The sequence below is a fragment of the Ctenocephalides felis genome, unplaced genomic scaffold, assembly GCF_003426905.1.
Source record: "Ctenocephalides felis isolate EL2017-DRISC unplaced genomic scaffold, ASM342690v1 CF-g0.4_SCAFFOLD_03572, whole genome shotgun sequence".
NCBI lineage: Eukaryota > Metazoa > Arthropoda > Insecta > Siphonaptera > Pulicidae > Ctenocephalides > Ctenocephalides felis.
Window position 1 is genome coordinate 35772638 of NW_020539726.1, and position 19331 is coordinate 35791968.

At 25.5% G+C, this 19331-nt stretch overlaps 1 protein-coding gene across 1 annotated transcript; it reads left to right on the top strand.

Annotated features, from left to right (window-relative positions):
• The first annotated feature begins 1609 nt into the window (after positions 1-1609).
• Positions 1610-18419, top strand: LOC113388424 (homeobox protein rough-like). The gene is made up of 4 exons (XM_026625802.1): positions 1610-1750; positions 1821-2052; positions 10417-10651; positions 18263-18419. The coding sequence occupies exons 1-4, from the start codon at positions 1610-1612 to the stop codon at positions 18417-18419; spliced, it is 765 nt and encodes a 254-aa protein (XP_026481587.1).
• Positions 18420-19331: the final 912 nt, after the last annotated feature.

Consider the following 19331-nt stretch of genomic DNA (forward strand, 5'->3'; position numbering starts at 1 on the left):
AATTTAAACATATTGTGAGCAACAAATTCAATTTTTTATAGTAAAATTAATAATTTTATATGCAGAATTTTCAAATCATCTAAATAATCTAAATTAAATCATTTAAATTAAATAAATAATAATTTTAATAAAATTTGTTTACAGATTATAATAGATTTTATTTATTGCATATTTCGAATTTAATTTATAAATAATAATAATAATAATTTTTTCCATAAATTTATAAAAATTAAAATAAGTAAATATTTAAATTAATTAAATAATAAATTTATTCATTTATTTATTTATTTATTATAATAATTTTATTCACTCATAAGACATTACGAATAAAATAATTATATTCTTATAAAAATATAAGTAATAATAAATATATTATTGATTAATATTTAAATATAATAAATGTGGTTTATTTTAGACTACGCTAAGTAAAAATATATTAATAAATTTATAATCTGAACTTGTTATTATTATATAAAATATATGTAACTATTAATGAAAAATTACATGAATATTTTTACATACATTTCATAAAAAGTTATGTAAAAGCAACAATCAAATTAATAATAATACAAAGGAAAAAAAATTAAAATAATTACAATTGTCAGTTACTAAAAATGTTTAAATTTTTGTTAATAATTTATTATAATATACAGCATTTATAAAAAAATTCATTTATATTCATTCATTTATATATAAATTCAAAATAAATCATATTTTAGAATGAGTGAAAATATTTCTTTGTGAAAAAATTAATTAACTATATATTATGCATTTTCAAAACTATTTTTATAATATTGTGATAATAATATCGTAATAATATCTCTAGGAAAAAATAATTTTGAATTTATAAAAGACTTGAAAACATTATAAAAACAAGTTAAGTGAAAATGCTAAAATATGCCAAATATCAAAAACTTTTTTGTAAAACATCGAACATTTTTGAGAGATATATAAATAAATATATGTAATCTCATTTTAAACTAAATAAAATAAATATATCGTGAATGAAATAAATTTATAAAAGAAAAAATAAAATAAATATATTGTGATAAAAAGTTTTGGGGATAGAATTATTTGGAAACAAAGTTCTGTGAAAACAACAACGAAATAATAAAAAGTGAGGAATTTTTTTGCAAAACAAGAAAATCAATTGAAAACTATATAAAAACATTATTAAATTTTTAAAATTAAAAAAAAACCACTACGGTATAGATTATAACAAAATAATAAGAAACATATTTAAATGCATTATAAAAACAAGTTATTAGAAAAACAATTATTTAGACTGTCTAAGTTAGACATAAAGCTTATATAAGCAAAATATTAGAATTAATTAAATTAAAGTTAAAAAATTAGCAAACTATTAAAATTAATCAAACAAAAACAGTAAAAAAATATTTTTTTCTTTTATATATGACTTAATAGATTATAAGTAAAAAATTATAAAGAAAGTTAAGTGAGAAATATTATTTGGAAACTAAACTATTTCGTTTTGGAAACCAAGAGACTTCATTAGAAACTTTCTGTAAAACATCAAAATTATTTGGAAAATCTTCGAATGCATTTGTTGAATAGTTAAATTTACTTATAGAGTATTTTATAAATAAAAATGGATATTGACAATGACAACCACACCACATCCCTTTCCAAAAAACCAAAACCTCAATGTCCATCATCGCCTCGAGATTTCTTCGCCAGACTTTATGGGCATTTGGAAAGCGAAAAAAATCTTATGGGCAACAAATCTGAGGTCAAAAATACCTCCAACATTAACTCACCAACATCAACATCAATTTGTACAAATTTTAAAATTTCTGAAGACACTACAATTTCTTCTCCAACTAAAGAAGAAACAAGATCTTCCTTCCAGCAGAGGCTTTTATTCAGGAATTTTGTGGAGTGAAGATTTGGCCAAATTTTGTTCTGGTGATGTAGTAATAGATAATGAAGCTGGCCCTAGTAGGATTTTTGGTTCTTATAACATCCCCAATTTTGCACCTGTTTTGGGGTTGAATTTGGAGGCGCATTTGGGAACCGGGTTCGGAGCCTACCGTAAGTGGATAGTGAAATTTTGCTCCTATTTACTTTTCCCGAAGGAAAAGTTTATGTTTTCATAAAAAAATCCGATTCGCTAATTTTATGTTTTCTCCTGGACGTTTCAAGACATTCTGAATCGAATGAGACCAAATTTGGAAAAAGTATGCATGTGTGTATGTGTGCGCGCAAACCGATTTTTTGCAGTAAATCCAAGTTTTCTCAAAAACCGATTTTAAAAATTTAAAAGTCTTTGGGTGTATTTTGATGAGGACTAGTGTTTGTGAATTTTGTGTGACGATCGGCCAAGACCTTTCTTTGTAAATTGCAAAAAAGTGTAAAATTTTAAAACAAAAATACAAAAATATTGTTTGAAAAAAAATTAGAAACAAAATTTTTTTTTCCAAAGGCAATTATTTTGTTGAAACAAGCAGAAAGTTCTTTGAATCATTTAAATAGAACTCTTAGTTCTCTCAAAATGTGCCATTTTTTTACATTTTGCTCTGTATCTACAAAACTGCTGGGCCTACCTTTGCCAAAAACTATTAATTTCTTCCAATCATTACGAACTGAATGTTTTTTGGATCATACAAATCGGATGATCCGCTCTCTCAAAAACTCAATTTCTATTTTCTGCACTCTTTGCTCTGTATCTCCGTAACGGCTGGACCTGCCTTTGCCAAAAACTAATCAGCGCATCTCCATATCAATAGGAATCGAATCTTTTTTAAACCATTCAAATCGGTTGATCCGTGCGCCCGAATACGTGACTGAAAATTTGTATCCATACATACATACACACACACACACACACATACACACACACACACACATCCATTTTTTCTGAGGTATGCCAAAACGTTCAAAAACCTTCAAAACGTCGAGAAATATAAAAATTTTTAATTTTGATTTGCGGCCTATTACAATAACTTACCCTACGGGAAGTTAAAAAATCTCATTAAACTAGATAATATTATCTGTAAAACGAACTACGATAAAAAAAACAAAAATCGACAAATGACGGCGTTTTTTAAAAAAATAGTCGATTTTTACCCAAAATTTTGGTCGTTTTTGGACTGCCAAAATTCGATTTTTGATCCGATCAAAAAATCGATAGTTTATTTTACGGAGAACTATATATAGAACATGTAAAAAAAAAATGATAGTGATCGGATCATTTGTTTTTGAGTAATAGCTGCAGCAAATTCGGAAAATGCTGTTTCGAAAAAACGCGTTTAAAAATAAAATGATCGTTATACTATATACTATATATATACTCTTGAAATGACTGTGACTCAAAAACTATTTAAGATATCGATTTAAAATTTTGGTATGTTATTTTTAAAGGTATAACCTATCGAAATATGGAAAAATTGAAAATTAGATTTTTTGAAAATTTCACACTAGTTGTGCCCCTTAAATGTGATCACAAATAATTTTCTACCAATATTTTCTTAATCATATGAAGACGTTTATCCCACTTCTGTTCTTGGTTTATTATTCTTCCATGGGAGTACCAACAGTTGTTTATGAATTTGTCGTATTGTTGTCTAAAGGGGGGGTTCTTTTAACTGAATACACACAGAGGTATTATCCGGCCAATAATAAAATATTGTACGTGTGCATAATGCAGACTTAAACGGTTTAGTTTGAGGTATTTATTTTCTACACGAAATCTTTGCTTTGGATATTAGTGGGTACTTGATGATGATTGAAGTGGATATTTGTAAATTTGTGATAAAGTTGAGAGGTATATAACAAAAATATATAATATAATGATATAAATTGGTATTATTTATCTCAGTACATGCGAAAAAAATTTGTCTAGGTCTTCCTGACCGATTTTTTTTGTATAAAGTTTTCCCAAATTTTGTTGACTTCACATAGAGTAAACAAGAATCAAGAATTTTGATATATCTTTCAGGGGTATCTGATAGTTTTAGTATATCTTTTAATCTTTCTCGACGATTTCGGGTGTACCGAGTATCTGATTACATTTATTCAATCCAATTAATCAAATTTTCGATTTTTTATTAATTCAAAAATTTCTAAAATTGCTAAATCTTCAACAAACTTCAAAATATAAACTAATCGGGTTACAAAATTTATACAAAAACCGAATTTAAGTTCAAGAATTTCAAAATTTTCAAAAAAAGGTATTTTTAGTTTTGATTTTTTTCTTTTTTTTATCAAAAAAAAATTTAGAATTTTCAGCAAATTTAAAAATTTCAAAAAATCGGGTTTCTAAATTTTTACAGAAATCTAATTTTTTCCTCAAAAATTCCAGAAGATTCAAAAATTCTTTTTTTTTAATTTCAAAATTCTTCATTTTTTAGATTTTCTCAATTTTAGTACTTTCAACAAATTTTAAAATGTAAAAAATCGGGTTTCAAAATTTTACAAAAACATTTTTTTTTAAATAAAAGTTATAAAAAAATCTTTTTTTTTTTTTAATTTCAAAATTTTCGATTTTTTAGATTTCAAAAATTTTAGAACCTTAACGAATTTCAAAATTTACAAAAGTCTATTTCATTCAAATATTATACAAAATGCAATTTTATTTAATAAATTTAGACTTTTCAAAATGTAATTAAGCGTTTTTTTAAATTGTAAAAAAAGTTTCAATTTTTTTATTTCAAAAGTCTTAGAATCTACAGAAAATGTCAAAAATCTGAAAAATCACAAAAATCCAATTTTTCCAAAATTTTCTGAATTTCCAAAAAAAAGTCTTTTTTCAATTCCAACATTTTCTATTTTCCAGATTTCAAAAATTTTTGAATATCCAACAAAATCATACATCTTACAAAATCTAAAACAAATCATACATTTTACAAAAACCTATTTTTTTCAAGTTTTCAGTTTTCAAAAAAAAAATTTTTAATTTTCGATTTCCAAAAATTCTAGATTTTTTAACAATTTTCAAAATATAAAAAAATCAGAATTTAAAAATTTCACAAAAATCTAATTTTTCAAGAAAATATTTGTTTTAATTTGGGAATTTTAATTGAAAACGAAATTAAAACATTTAACAAGAATCTAATAATTTTAAAAGTTTAAGAATTTTTCAAAAAAAATTTTTTTTTCATTTTTAAAATTTTAAGAATCTTCAACAATTCTGTATTACGTAAATTTCAAAATCTAAGAAAAAACTGGGTTTTTATTAATAGTTTTATTTAATTTGGGAATTTTACTTGAAGAAGAAATTCAAAAATTTCTCAAAAAAACAAATTTCTCGAAAGTTTTAGAGTTTTCAATAAAAACAATTAATTTATGATTTCGAAAATTTTGGAATCAACAATTCTGAGATATGTAAATATTGAAATCTAAAAAAATGGGTTTTAAAAAATGTCACATAAATCTATTTGTTCCAAAAATTTCAGAATTTAAAAAAAAAACGTTTTTTTCAGAAAAATTATTCAGCTCCAAAAATTTGTTTCAGCTCCAAAAAGTTTACAATATATAATTGAAATAAATGCATTGACCTTTGCAGTTTAGAAAAGTTTATATTTTTTATAATTCTTGGAAATATAAGATAAGGTCCTCAAACGCTCTCGTTCCAACTCGAATTGACTAGGTTTTATTTATAATATGTTAAGGAAGTTCCAGCAATTTGCTATAAGGAAAGATATCAGGCACCACTAGTAGATAATTTTTACTTTACCATCAAATAACCTTCAAATGCATTTCCTCCTTCGGGGGTATACCCACTACACCTCACCCCTTTGTACATCGTCTACTTTACTAAGTCTTTCCGTCGACTGGGTGTGGGTGGTAGTAGTGAACGAGTGAACGAGTGTGAATAAACGAACGAGTGATATTATTATATCATATTATATTATATTGTATTTTGTTGTGTCGTGTGAATTGTTATTGTGTTTTAATACACTCGGATGCTATGTACATCATCATCATCATCGCGATTCTGCTTCTGCTTCTGCGAACGTTTATTATGATGCGATTACCAAAGCATAGTTGAACAAGTCTCAATTGAAGTACACTGATATATTGTATAGGATTTTGTGCGAACGGGGACATTTATTAACGGAGGACTTGGAAAAATGTGCAAGATTTTAGAAAATTCAAGGGGAAAACTGATAGAAAACAGAAAATTAGCACCATGGGTTAAACACATAACAAATGTGCGTTACATTGTTTTAGTTTCATTCGCACTCAACAGAGGGTTTGCTATGCCCAAGTTTATTATTAATTTACTAACTTCCCGTAGGGTAAGTTATTGTAATCGCAAAAAATTGAAAATAAAAATTTTCATATTTCTTCACGTTTTAAAGGTTTCTGAACTTTTTGGTATGTGTGTGCGAATACATGTTTTCGGCGCGTCCGATTTGAATGATTCAAAAATCATTTTACTTGTATTGATTAAGTCTAGCAGTTTCGGAGATTCTATGAAAAAAGTAACAAAAATCATCATTTGGCGATTGAGATTTTATGAGTATAAATTTGGTTTACATTTCTATGGATTACGTAATATTTTGTATCCGTTAGACTGCGTAGCGACGCTTACGCGCTTCGATATTTTTTTTCTCCTTTATTCTTCAATGACTATTCACTACAAAAAATTCAAAATAATAAAACAAAACACTTTTTTCAAAGTTTTTTTAAAAAAAAGTGGAGTATTTTTTAAAAAAATAATTTTGTCTCCAGTTTTTTTTCAAAAATGACTATCTACTTAAAAAATTTCAGAATCCTCAAAAATTTACTCTTTTCAGTGTTAAAAAAAAATGTTGAATATTTTTCAAAAAAATAATTTTGTCTCTACTTTTTTTTCAAAAATGTCTATTTACTTCAAAAATTTTAAAATTCTCAAAAATCTAATTTTCAGTTTTAAAATAAATGAATAATTTGAATATTTTCTAAGAACATTAATTTTGGCTCTACTTTTTTGTCAAAAATGACTATTTACTTCAAAAGTTTCAAAATTTTTAAAAAACCACTTTTTTTCAAAGTTTTTTAAAAAAAAGTTGAATATTTTTCAAAAAAATTAATTTTGTCTCTACTTTTTTTTCAAAAATGAGTATTTACTTCAAAAATTTCAAAATTCTTAAAAATCCACTTTTTTCAAAGTTTTTTAAAAAAATGTGAAATATTTTTCCAAAAAAAATAATTTCGTCTCTACTTTTTTTTTTCAAAAACGACTATTTACTTCAAAAATATGTTACTTTTTAAATATGTTTAATATTTTTCAGAAAAAAATAATATTGTCTCTACGTTTTTTTCCAAAAACGACTATTTACTTCAAATATTTTAAAATTTTCAAAAATCCACTTTTTTCAAAGTTTTAAAAAATGTTGAATATTTTTTTTAAGAATTAATTTCGTCTCTAAAAATGAATATTAACTTAAAAAAAATAAAAATTCAAAATTTTTAAAAATCCACTTTTCTCAAATATTTAAAAAAAAAAAAAATTTGTCTCTACTTTTTGTTTTCAAGAATGACTTTTTACTTCAAAAATTTTAATATGTTCAAAAATATTTTTTTTCAAAGTTTAAAAAAAATGTTTTTTATGAAAATTAATTTTGTCTCTAATTTTTTTTTCAAAAATTTTAAAATTCTTAAAAATTCACTTTCTTCAAAGTTTTCAAAAAAATGTTGTATATTTTTCAAAAAAAAAATAATTTTTGGCACTGAAAGTTTCAGCAATTTGCCTTAAGGCACGATGCACCATACACCACTAGTTATTTGAATTTTTTTAGACTCCGATCGCCTATAAACAAAATTTTTTCAACTTTATCACTAGAAGGGGAGTTTTGTGGCGATATTAGACTTCAGTGTTTTTATGATGTTTGATTAACAAATTTGTCATAACTTTGGACTTCAGACTTACGCATATTCCTGACGACTTACAAACAAAATTGTTGTAACTTCACCACTAGAAGGGGAGTGATGTGGCAGTACTAAGCGCCGGAATTTAACATTTTTATTGAAATTCTTCAGTCGATTTTACTTATTTTAAATTTACGCATATTCCTGATGGCTTACAAACAAAATTTTTGTGAGTTTATCACTCGGAGGGGAGTTCTGTGGCGGTACTAGCCGACAATGTTTTTATATGTTGTGCACAATTGTAACATGACACATTTTGTTGAGATTTTCTATTTTATTTAGTCAATTATACTTAAAGTTTTGGTATGTGTATTTTGTTTTCATAATGATATATTTTGGCCAAATTTACGAAAGTCCTTTATAAATGTTTTGGATAATCAACTATTTAAAAATTGTTGATTTGGGAAACTTTCCTTAAGGCAAAATGCCACTTACACCGAGTTGAATTTTTTTGTCATTCTCATTTCTATTTATAAAGTCCTCACGTGTATTCCTACCATATGGCGAAACGTTTATTTCGCTTTAAAATATATAAATTGCACCACAATAGGTATTTAATACAATGAAATATATATATATATATATATATATATATATATATATATAGGGGAGACTAGGGTAAAACTAAGAACAAGACATATAAATCAATATATCACCTACTAGTAAAACTTTTATGAAATTATGCTACTAGAGTTAATAAAATGGGTATCTTTTGACCAAGTGTTACATTTACCACAGTCTCCCCTATGAAAGATTTGTAATATAATACCTCTATAGTGAAAAGAAGAGATTTGTATAATATTTATCTTAATTTGTGGCGGCTTATATAAGCCGCCCTACAATAGGGATTTTATTCTGTATTGTTATTTGATGGGAGGCGGAAAATCGGGCGGTGTCTACGAGGATTAAGAATTATATATATATATATATATATATATATATATATATATATACTATGTATTTGTAATATTTTTGCAGCCCAATCGTCGAATTAAAAAATCAATACACTTGCGTTGTAACCTTGATCAGTGTCTACAATGCACCGCTATCAATAACATTAAATATAGGAGGACAATATGTGCTCCTTTAATTTCTCGTTTGTTTAGTTAAATTTAGTGTTCAAACAATTTTACATCATAATTAATTTTTTCTGTTGTTTTTCCTGGTTTGGTATGTATAATATCCACCTTTTTATATATTTATATTTATCATCAACTGTGTATTTATGTTATATGTTTTTTTTAGATTACTGAATGATGACACACATCAAGTGTCGAAACGTTTAATGGAATAAATAATTTTATTATATAATCGTTTTTTAAATCGACGGTTGGGCTGCAAAAATATTACAACATGAATCATGTATCAACGTCGACAAAACTATCATATATATAATTCTTTTGTAATGATGTATGTAAATATACTCCTCCTAAACGATTATTCGGATTTTGATCAATCTTTCTAAAGTTTGTTAAGGAAAATTTTAGAAAGTAAGTGATTATAAAAACATAGTTAGATTGTAGGAATAAATGACAAAAATTGCAAAAAAACACTTATCATTGTTTGTCATTGAAAATATTTTCACAAATAACAACTGTCATCTGCCAGAAATTTCAATTCATTTATGAGCCTAGACAATATAAGAATATAACATATTTATGATTATGAATAACTACATTGATGTCTACATTATTATTGCCGAAAAGCAGCTGAGATGTGCCAGAAATTAAAATAATATAAAATACAGTATACGTTTGGCAGATGCAATTATATAAATCATTTAGACAGATTTGACAGATTTATTAATTATTTATTTATCAAAACTAATAAAAATCGATTTCTTAAAAAAAATTGAGAATATTTTGAAATTTTCAAAAAAAAAATCTAATATTTTCAAAAATTTCCAAATTCTCAAAAAATTTAGACATTTTTAAAAAAAAAAATCAAAAAATTCAAACTTCTAAACTAGAATTTCAAAATTTTGACAAAAATTCTAAATTATCAAAAAATGTCTAAATTTTGAAAATAAACAATTTAAAAAAAAGAAAAAATTTCTTGTAATTATACACATAATACGCTTGTCGCACTATTTAGGAAGCACTTATAAATTTACAGTATGTATTTATAACAAATGAATAATCTAATTGAAATTATTCAAAACAATTATTGATTATTTTTATTTCTCGAATGCATATATACGGTGCGGGAAGTTCCAGCAATTTGCGTTAAGGCACGATGCCATGCACCCAACTAGCTTGTGATTGCTAAGTTTGAATAAACAAAAGTTATAACCACAATCGTCGAAAGTTTCACTAAAGGGATATAGATTTGTTTCTAGTTTTTCTCTTGGCGTTGACGTTGAGTTCTGGGACACCCTGTATATTTTATATTTCTAATAATATTTTGCTGTTTTGAATTGTAGACATGGGTACAGGACAACGTCTGTCGGGTCATCTAGTATATATATATATATATATATATATATATATATATATATATATATATATATATATATATATTCTAATAAGTTTTTTTCTCTAGTGGCCAGAAGAAGGCGCAAAGAAGGCCGACCCCGTCGTCAACGGACGACATTTAGCAGTGAACAAACCCTAAGGCTAGAAGTCGAATACCGAAGGGCCGAATATGTATCGAGGTGCCGAAGGTTTGAATTGGCCGAAGCTTTGTCTTTATCCGAAACCCAGGTTAAAATCTGGTTCCAAAATCGAAGGGCCAAGGATAAAAGGATCGAGAAGGCCCATATTGATCAACAGTACAGGTCAGTTAATAAAAGTTCTATTCTAAATGTTTTTGTTTGTTGTGAAATTTGTATTAGCATGTTTGCATGATAGTTGTTAATAATGTTAACTACGTTTGTTTTTATTTGTTTTTTACACACCTAATTCCAAATAACTCGTTTATTGTCTCTAATTACACTCTCTACAATACACAATATTTCGTTAGAACAAGATTAGATAGAGGCAAAGCGCGAAATGTCTAAATGGACATTATATACATTGTTTCAATTATGGAGCTTTTTGTGCTCGAAATCTAAAAAAATAACTTACCCTACGGAAAGTTAAAAATGTGAAGTAAAACTTCTAAGGCGACTTCCAACAAGGTTTCGTTAAAACAAGATGAGAAAAAGATAAAGCGCCAAATGTCTATGGACATCAACACATTTGTTAATTTCGTTTGTCTTTACTAATACAACTTATCTCTAATCACTCGTTTATTGTCTCCAACTATACTCTCTACAATATTTATTTCTATATTCTAAGGTGTTTTAAAAATGTTCTAGACATTTCAAAAATGTTTGGATGTTCTAAAAATGTTCTGGATGTTCTAAAAGTTCTGGATGTTCTAAAAATGTTTTCGATATTTGAAAAATGTTTAAGATGTTCTAAAAATGTTTTGGATGTTCTAAAAATGTTCTGGATGTTTTGAAATGTTCTGGATGTTCTAAAAATGTTTTGGATGTTCTAAAACTGTTTTAGAGTGTCTAAAAATATTTTTAAAAATGTTCAAGATATTCAGGAAATGTTCTGAATGTTTTAAAAATGTTCTGGATGTTTTAAAAATGTTCTGGATGTTCTAAAAATGTTTGAGATGTTCTAAAAATGTTTTAGATATTCGAAAAATATTCGAGATGTTTTAAAAATGTTCTAGATATTCTAAAAATGTTGTAGATATTCAAAAAATGTTTTAGATGTTCTAAAAATGTTCTGGATGTTTTAAAAATGTTCTAGACATTCTAAAAATATTCTAGATGCTATAAAAATGTTTTAGATATTCTAAAAATGTTCTAGATATTCTAAAAATGTACTGGATGTTCTAAAAATGTTTGAGATTTTTTAAAACTATTTGAGATGGTCGTAAAATGTTCTAGATGTTTGGAAAATGTTCTAGATATTTTAAAAATGTTCTATATATTCGTAAAATATTCTAGATATTCGAAAAATATTCTAGATGTTTGGAAAATGTTCTAGATGTTTGGAAAATGTTCTAGATGTTAAAAAAATGTTCTAGATATTCATTTCATAAATGTTCAGGATGTTCTACAAGTGTTCAAGATATTCTAAAAAAGTTTTAGACTATCTAGAGATGTTCTGGATATTCAAAAAATGTTCTAGTTATTCGAAAAATGTTCTTGATATTTTAAATATGTTCTAGATGTTCTAAAAATGTTTTAGATATTCTAAAATTGTTCTAGATGTTCTAAAAATGTTCTAGATATTATCAAAATGTTCTGGATATTCTGAAAATGTTCTACATATTTTAGAAATGTTCTAGATGTACTGAAAATGTTCTAGACCTTTCAAAAATGTTTTGGGTGTTCTTAAAATGTTCTGGATGTTCTGAAGAAGTTCTAGATTCTGGACGTTCTGAAATATTTTAGATGATCGTACAAAGTTTTAGATGTTTAGAAAAAGTTCTAGATAGTCGAAAATTTCTAGATAGACTGATTTTCAGTTTTTTGAAATAGTCTAAAAATATTCTAGATAGTTTAAAAATATTTTTAAAAATGTTCGAGATATTCCGACAATGTTTTAGATATTCTAAAAGTGTTCTAGATATTCTACAAACGTTCTAGATAAACTGAAAATATTCTAGATATTTCAAAGATGTTTGAGATATTCTAAAAATATTTGAGATGGTCGTAAAATGTTCTATAGATAGTTTGTAAATGTTCTACATATTTTAAAAATGTTCTAGATTTTCTGATAATAATTTCAAATAGTCTGAAATTGTTCTAGAAAGACTAATTTCTAGATAGTCTAAAAATATATTGAAAGTTCTGACAGTAAAAATGATCTAAAAGTATTCTAGATTTTTGGGAAATGTTCTAAGATAGTCGGAATATATTTTGGATAAGCGAAAATGTTCTAGATAGTCTGGAAATGAGTTTATTTAGTGAAAAATAATGTAAATTGTCTGAAAATGTTTTGGGTAGTATGAAAATATTCTAGATATTCTAAAAATGTTCTAGATGTTTTAAAAGTGTTCTAAAAATGTTCTACACATTCTAAAAATGTTCTGGATATTCTGAAAATGTTTTATATGCTCTGAGAATATTTTGGGTGATCTAAAAGTGTTCTAGATTTTTGGGAAATGTTCTAGATAGTCGGAAAATATTTTGAAAAGGCGAAAATGTTCCTGGTAGTCTGGAAATGAGTTTATTTAGTGGAAAATGATTTAGATTGTCTGAAAATGTTTTGGATAGTGTGAAAATATTCTAGATGTTCTAAAAATGTTCTGGATAGTTTAAAAAAGTTCTAGATATGAATTTAAATGTTCTAGATATACTAAAAATGTTCTATGCATTTTAAAAAAGTTCTAGATACCGTAAAAATGTACTAGATACCGTAAAAATGTACTAGATACCGTGAAAATGTTCTAGATACCGTGAAAATATTCTAGATGTTCCAAATATGTTTAAGATAATCGAAAAATATTCTAAATATTCAAAACAAAAATTTTAGATGGTCTGAAAATATTCTAGATAGCCTGAAAATATTCTAGATATTCTGTAATTGGTGTGTAATTTTAGATATGGAAATGTTCTAAATAGTTTCTAAATGTTCTAGGTATTCTAAATATTCTAGATATTCTAAATATTTTTGAGGTAGTCTGTAAATGTTCTTGATATGTTAAATATGTTCTAGATATTTTGAATGCGTTGTATATAGCCGGAAAATGTTCTAAAATATAGTAAAATATTCTAGATTAATTGAAAATATTCGAAATAGTTTGAAAATGTTCTAGATGGTTTAAAAAAGTGTTCTAGATATTCAGAAAATCAGGTTCTGGATAGTCGGTAATTTTCTAGATTGTCGAAAAATATTTTGCATGGACGAAGTTATTCTAGATAGTCTGATCTAAAAATATTTAAACATCATCTAAAAATATTCTAGATAGTTTGTAAATGTTCTAGATAATGTACAGATTTTCTAGATATTTTAATAATATTTTAGATAGGCTAAAAAAGTTTTAGATCGTGTTAAAATTTTCTGGATACTCCAAAAATAGTTTTTATTGTCTGCAAGTATTCTAGATATTTGCGAAATGTTCTAGATAGACTAATAATATTCTGAATAGAGTCGGAACATGTTTTTTGTAGTTGATTGAGAATATTTCGATTTAGTACAAAAACAAAATATATTTAACAAGATAAGTCCAAGAGAGGTCTTATAACCAATCCTTGAGACACACCCAGATCTAAATTTAATTTATTCACAGTGTTTGTTAGTAAAAGAAAAGCCTTTTAATTATATTAGACAATTTTAATTTAAATGTGAGAAAAGGAAATGTGATATAGAATTAGTTTACTAAATACTATTTACTCGTGTTTGAAATAATTGGATTATCATATATCGCATCGCATGTGTGTAGGAGGCTTTGTAATACCCTATTATGTGTGTTTAATACCCCATTTTAGCCCTTATGATATTAATTTGTCAATAAGCATGCGCCGTTCCGCCCTTCTATCATTATTGTTTTGGGAAACATATTTCATTGTGATATAATTGTGGGCGACAGATATGGCTGGACCACAGGTTTGTGGTCTCAAAAAATATAGGGTTAAAAAAAATAATCAATTTTCAACTGGAAATTTTTTTTGAAAAAATCAAAATTTTTAAGAGAGAGATAGACAATGGGGATGTTTGGTATGAGTGAGTGATAGAGAAATATTGACATTTGTAAAGAGGGTTGACTTAAATCCGGTTATTTAGGTTTTTAGTTTTTACTCGATTTTTTTACTAAATGCACAAACTTTGGAATGAACTTCCCAATGCAATTTAGCTAACTTTTTTCTAAAGAGTCTCCTAAAGAGAGACCTGACAGAGTCGAATGATTTGGAAATTTTCAAGGTCATAATTTGACAAATAGTTTTAAATCTAGAACACCTGTAATAATTTTGTTGTTATTATTATTAGTTTTTTACTTATTTACTCCATTTTTTTAATAACTATAAAGTATTTTACCATTTTAGTTAAAACTTTTGAGAAAACTTGCTAATGCACTAAAATATCTTGAACATTTTTAGAATATCTAGAATATTTTTAGAATGCCTAGAACATTTTTGGAATATCTAGAACATTGTTAGAATATCTAAAACATTTTTATACCATCTAGAACATTTTTAGAATATCAAAAAGAATCTAAGGATGTCAAGAACATTTTTTAGAATATATGAAACTTTTTTTTAAATATCTAAAATATTTTAAAAATATCTAGAACATATTTTGAATATTTAGAACATATTTGGAATATCTAGAACATTTTTAGAATATCTAGAACATTTTTAGAACATTTAGAACATTTTTAGAATATCTAAAACTATTTTAAAATATCTAGAATATATTTAATATATCTAGAACATTTTTAGAATTTCTAGAACATTTTTAGAATATCTAGAATAGTTTTAGAACATCTAGAACATTTTTAGAATATCTAGAATAGTTTTAGAACATCTAGAACATTTTTATAATATCTTGATTTTTTTAAATCTAGAAGTTTTAGAATATCTAGAACATTTTTATAACATCTAGAACATGTTTAGAATATCTAGAACATTTTTAGAACATTTAGAACATTTTTATAACATCTAGAATATTTTTAGAATATCTAGAACATTTTTAAAAAATCAAGAACTTTTTTAAAATATCTAGAACATTCTTGAAATATCTAGAACTTTCTTAAAATATCTAGAACATTCTCAGAATATCTAAAACATTTTTAGAATATCTAGAACTTTTTAAAATATCAAGAACATTAGAATATACATAGAAAATTTTAATTTCATTAGCAAATTTGCATGCCGTATATGTTCGTCCATCCACTATTACGCCACTTTATCAAGACGACTATATTTGTCACTCACAGCTAGCAGTCATGGCCTTAAAATATTCTTAACAAATTAACATTTCAGAATCTATATTGTTATTCGAAAACATTATAATTAACTTCCTGTAGGGCAAGTTATAGTAATCGCAAAAAAATCAAAAATGAAAATTATTATATATCTTTACGTTTCAGAGGTTTCTGAACATTTTGGCATACCTTAGAAAAAATGGATGTATGTGTGTGCGGAAACAAATTTTCGTCGACGATTTCGGGAACACGGATCAACCGATTTGAATAACTCAAAAAACACTCGCTTCATATTGATAAGGAGACATGCTGATTAGTTTTTGGCATAGGCAGGTCTAGCTGTTTTGAAGATACGAGGCAAAAAGTGTCAGAGACGATAACTCAGTTTTTGAGAGAACGGAGCGTCGCGATTTGATTAATTCAAAAAACTTTCTATTTGTATTGATTAAACGAAGAACTGTTTAAATTTAAGGCAGGTCTAGCGGATTTGGACTCTCAATAAATAAAAGTAAAAAAAAAAGCCATTTGGCGTTCAAAAATGTCCATTAGACATATGCACATCAAATTATCAGATATTTTATAGAGTCTTAAATAACGTGTTCACATTTTGTGTCATTTTTTGGGTTTTGTACCAAGATTTTCAATTTTAAAATTTACGTATATGATTCAAACAAATGTTTTCGACATTTTTGATAGTATGAAATAACCGATTTGTATGATTAAATAATCATTCGGTTCGTATTCGATTGCGAGGCGTTTTTTCAAAAGGCACGTCCAACGTTTCGGAGGTATTGAGTGCAAAGGGTGTAAAAACGGTTATGCAGTTTTTAAGAGAACGGATCATTCGATTAAATTAATTCAAAAAAATATTTTGCTTGAGTAGATGGTGTACAGAAAATATCGTAATTTTGAAAATTTTCAATAACAAAAAGTTTAAAAAAATTTAAAGTTTCAAAAAATTTTAAGTTTTAATAAATTTGAAGTTTCAGAAAATTTAGAGTTTCAAAAAATTTAAAGTTTCAGAAAATTTAGAGTTTGAGAAAATTTTGAGTTTGAGAAAATTTAGAGTTTCAAAAAAATTTGATGTTTTTATAAATTTGAAGTTTCAGAAAATTTAGAGTTTCAAAAAATTTTAAGTTTCAAAAATTTTAAGTTTCAAACAATTTTAAGTTTCAGAAAATTTAAAGTTTCACAAATTTCAAGTTTCACAAAATTCAAAGTTTCACATAATTCAAAGTTTCAAATAATTCAACCTTTCGAAATTTTTCATCATTTTCAAAAAAAAAATTGTAAATTTTTAAAGAATATCGAAATTTAAATAAAATCGATTTCTTAAAAAAAATTGAGATTATTTTAAAGTTTCAAAAAAATTAAAGTTTCCAAAAAATTTAATGTTTGAGAAAATTTAAAGTTTGAGAAAATTTAAAGTTTGAGAAAATTTAAAGGATCAGAAAATTCAAAGTTTTAAAAAATTCAAACTTTTGAAATTTTTCATTATTTTCAAAAAAAAAACTAAACTATGAAAATTTTCTAAAATATCAAAATTTAAAACAAAATCGATTTCTTAAAAAAAAATTGAGAATTTTTCGAAATTTTCAAAAAAATCGAATGTTTTCAAAAATTTCTAAATTCTCAAAAAATGTAGTTTTTTATTTAAAAAAAAATCATAAAACTTCTAAAAAAATTTCGAAATTTTGACAAAAATTCTGAATTATCAAAAAATGTCTAAATTTTGAAAAAAAACAAATTAAAAAAAATGAAATTCTTAACATACACATAATACGTTCGTCGCCCAATAATAAGCACTTATAAAATATACAGTATGTATTTATAATAATTAATCTTATTGAAATTATTCAAAACAATTTCTGATTATTTTTATTCCTCGAATATTTAATTACGGTACGGGAAGTTCCAGCAATTTGCCTTAAGGCACGTTGCCATACACCCCACTAGCTTATGATTGCTAAGTTTGAATAAAAGAAAAATTATAACCACAATTGTCGAAAGTTTCACCAAAGGGATAGATTTGTTTCTAGTTTTTCTCTTGGCGTTGACGTTGAGTTCTGGGATACCTTGTATATTTTATATTTCTAATAATATTTAGTTGCTTGTCGATTCTTTGGCAATCCCTGATATAAAATCTGGATGTGCGTGCGTCCTGTCTATCACATAGATTTTGCTCCAGGAAAAACATTTAGCAAATTTAAGAGGGTTGTTTTAATTTAGGGCACTTATCTTAATCGTAGATAAATATTTGTAAAAAAAAATAAGCATGGATTTATATTTATTTATTATTAATTTTTTGTAAAATTTAATGACTGCCATTTTTTTATTTATTTCTGCTTGCTATTGACAATCAGTATTTATTAAATAATAAATATTCTTATTTATTATCTTGCATTTTTTTAATTTGGAATGATAATTAGACAGAATGATTTACTAGAATTGCATTAGTGTTCATTGTAGTACCTAAATTTGTTTTTCTTTTCTGATAGAATTTGAAATATTCTAGAAATTTGGCAGTGGCTTCTAGTCTTCTAACCGGTTTCCATACTTCTTGCAACACTTCACCAGCTACAACCGGTTACCACATTACTCCCCCTGTGGATAATAAAATAGGACAATGTAATCTTTGTTTCGACAAAACTTCTGATTTTAATCATACATAGAATTAAACATAGATTAAAAAAAATTATGAGTGTGTAGACTTAAATTCTAATTGTAAACGTCTTGTAATTTTTTTTATTTAAGAATAGAATACACATCTATTGTCTTATACAGAAATTACTGTTTTTGTTAAAAAATTAATGAAATTAGGTGTACCGCAAGAGCGTGTTTCAGGTTCACGCGTTGATACAAAACTTAATTTTAGCTGTATTACAATAAAATTTAAGATTGCAAAATATTTTTTTCTGATCAAGTAATTTTTGTATAATTATTAAATCTAGAAACTACATTTTTAAAGATGCTAAATCGGTAAAAAAAATCCCATAAACCCCATAAACAATTAAAAATAAAACTGAATCCCAAAGCTCTTGTCTTCAACTTTTGAATTTTGAATACACAAATTAAAAATTTAGGATAAAATAGGCTACGTAACTTAAATTTTATAATGCTACAAGAGAGCGAAGACAAGAATGTTTATTTTTTGTGGTTTTGTAAGGAAAATTAATAAAAATCCGGTGTACCGCAAGGACGTGTTTTAAGTCCACGCGTTCAAACAAAATTTGATTTTAGCTGTATTAAAATAAATTCTAGATAGCAAAATATTGTTTTTTTGATCAATTAATTTTTGTATAATTAGTAAATTTAGGAACTATATATTTAGTGATGCTAAATCGGTAAAAAATATCATAAATCCCATGAAGAATTAGAGAGAAAACATGAATTCCAAAGTTCTCATCTTGAATTTTTGAGATTTGATAAGTGCACAATAATGGTACACGAGTGTTTAATTTTTTTATAAACATGATGTATTTGTATATTGTATTTCAACAATGGCATATGGTAACAATCGAATCAAAGAAGTATATTTAAAAAATCTTTATTGTTACCGAATTAAATGCACCCTTTTGCATTTG

Excerpts from the sequence above, each read along its gene's own strand:
- LOC113388424 (XM_026625802.1), top strand. The coding sequence starts at position 1,610 with ATGGATATTGACAATGACAACCACACCACATCCCTTTCCAAAAAACCA. Across the intron at positions 1,751-1,820 it reads TTATGGGCAACAAATCTGAG|ACACTACAATTTCTTCTCCA; the intron begins GTCAAAAATACC and ends AAATTTCTGAAG. Across the intron at positions 2,053-10,416 it reads AACCGGGTTCGGAGCCTACC|TGGCCAGAAGAAGGCGCAAA; the intron begins GTAAGTGGATAG and ends TTTTTTCTCTAG.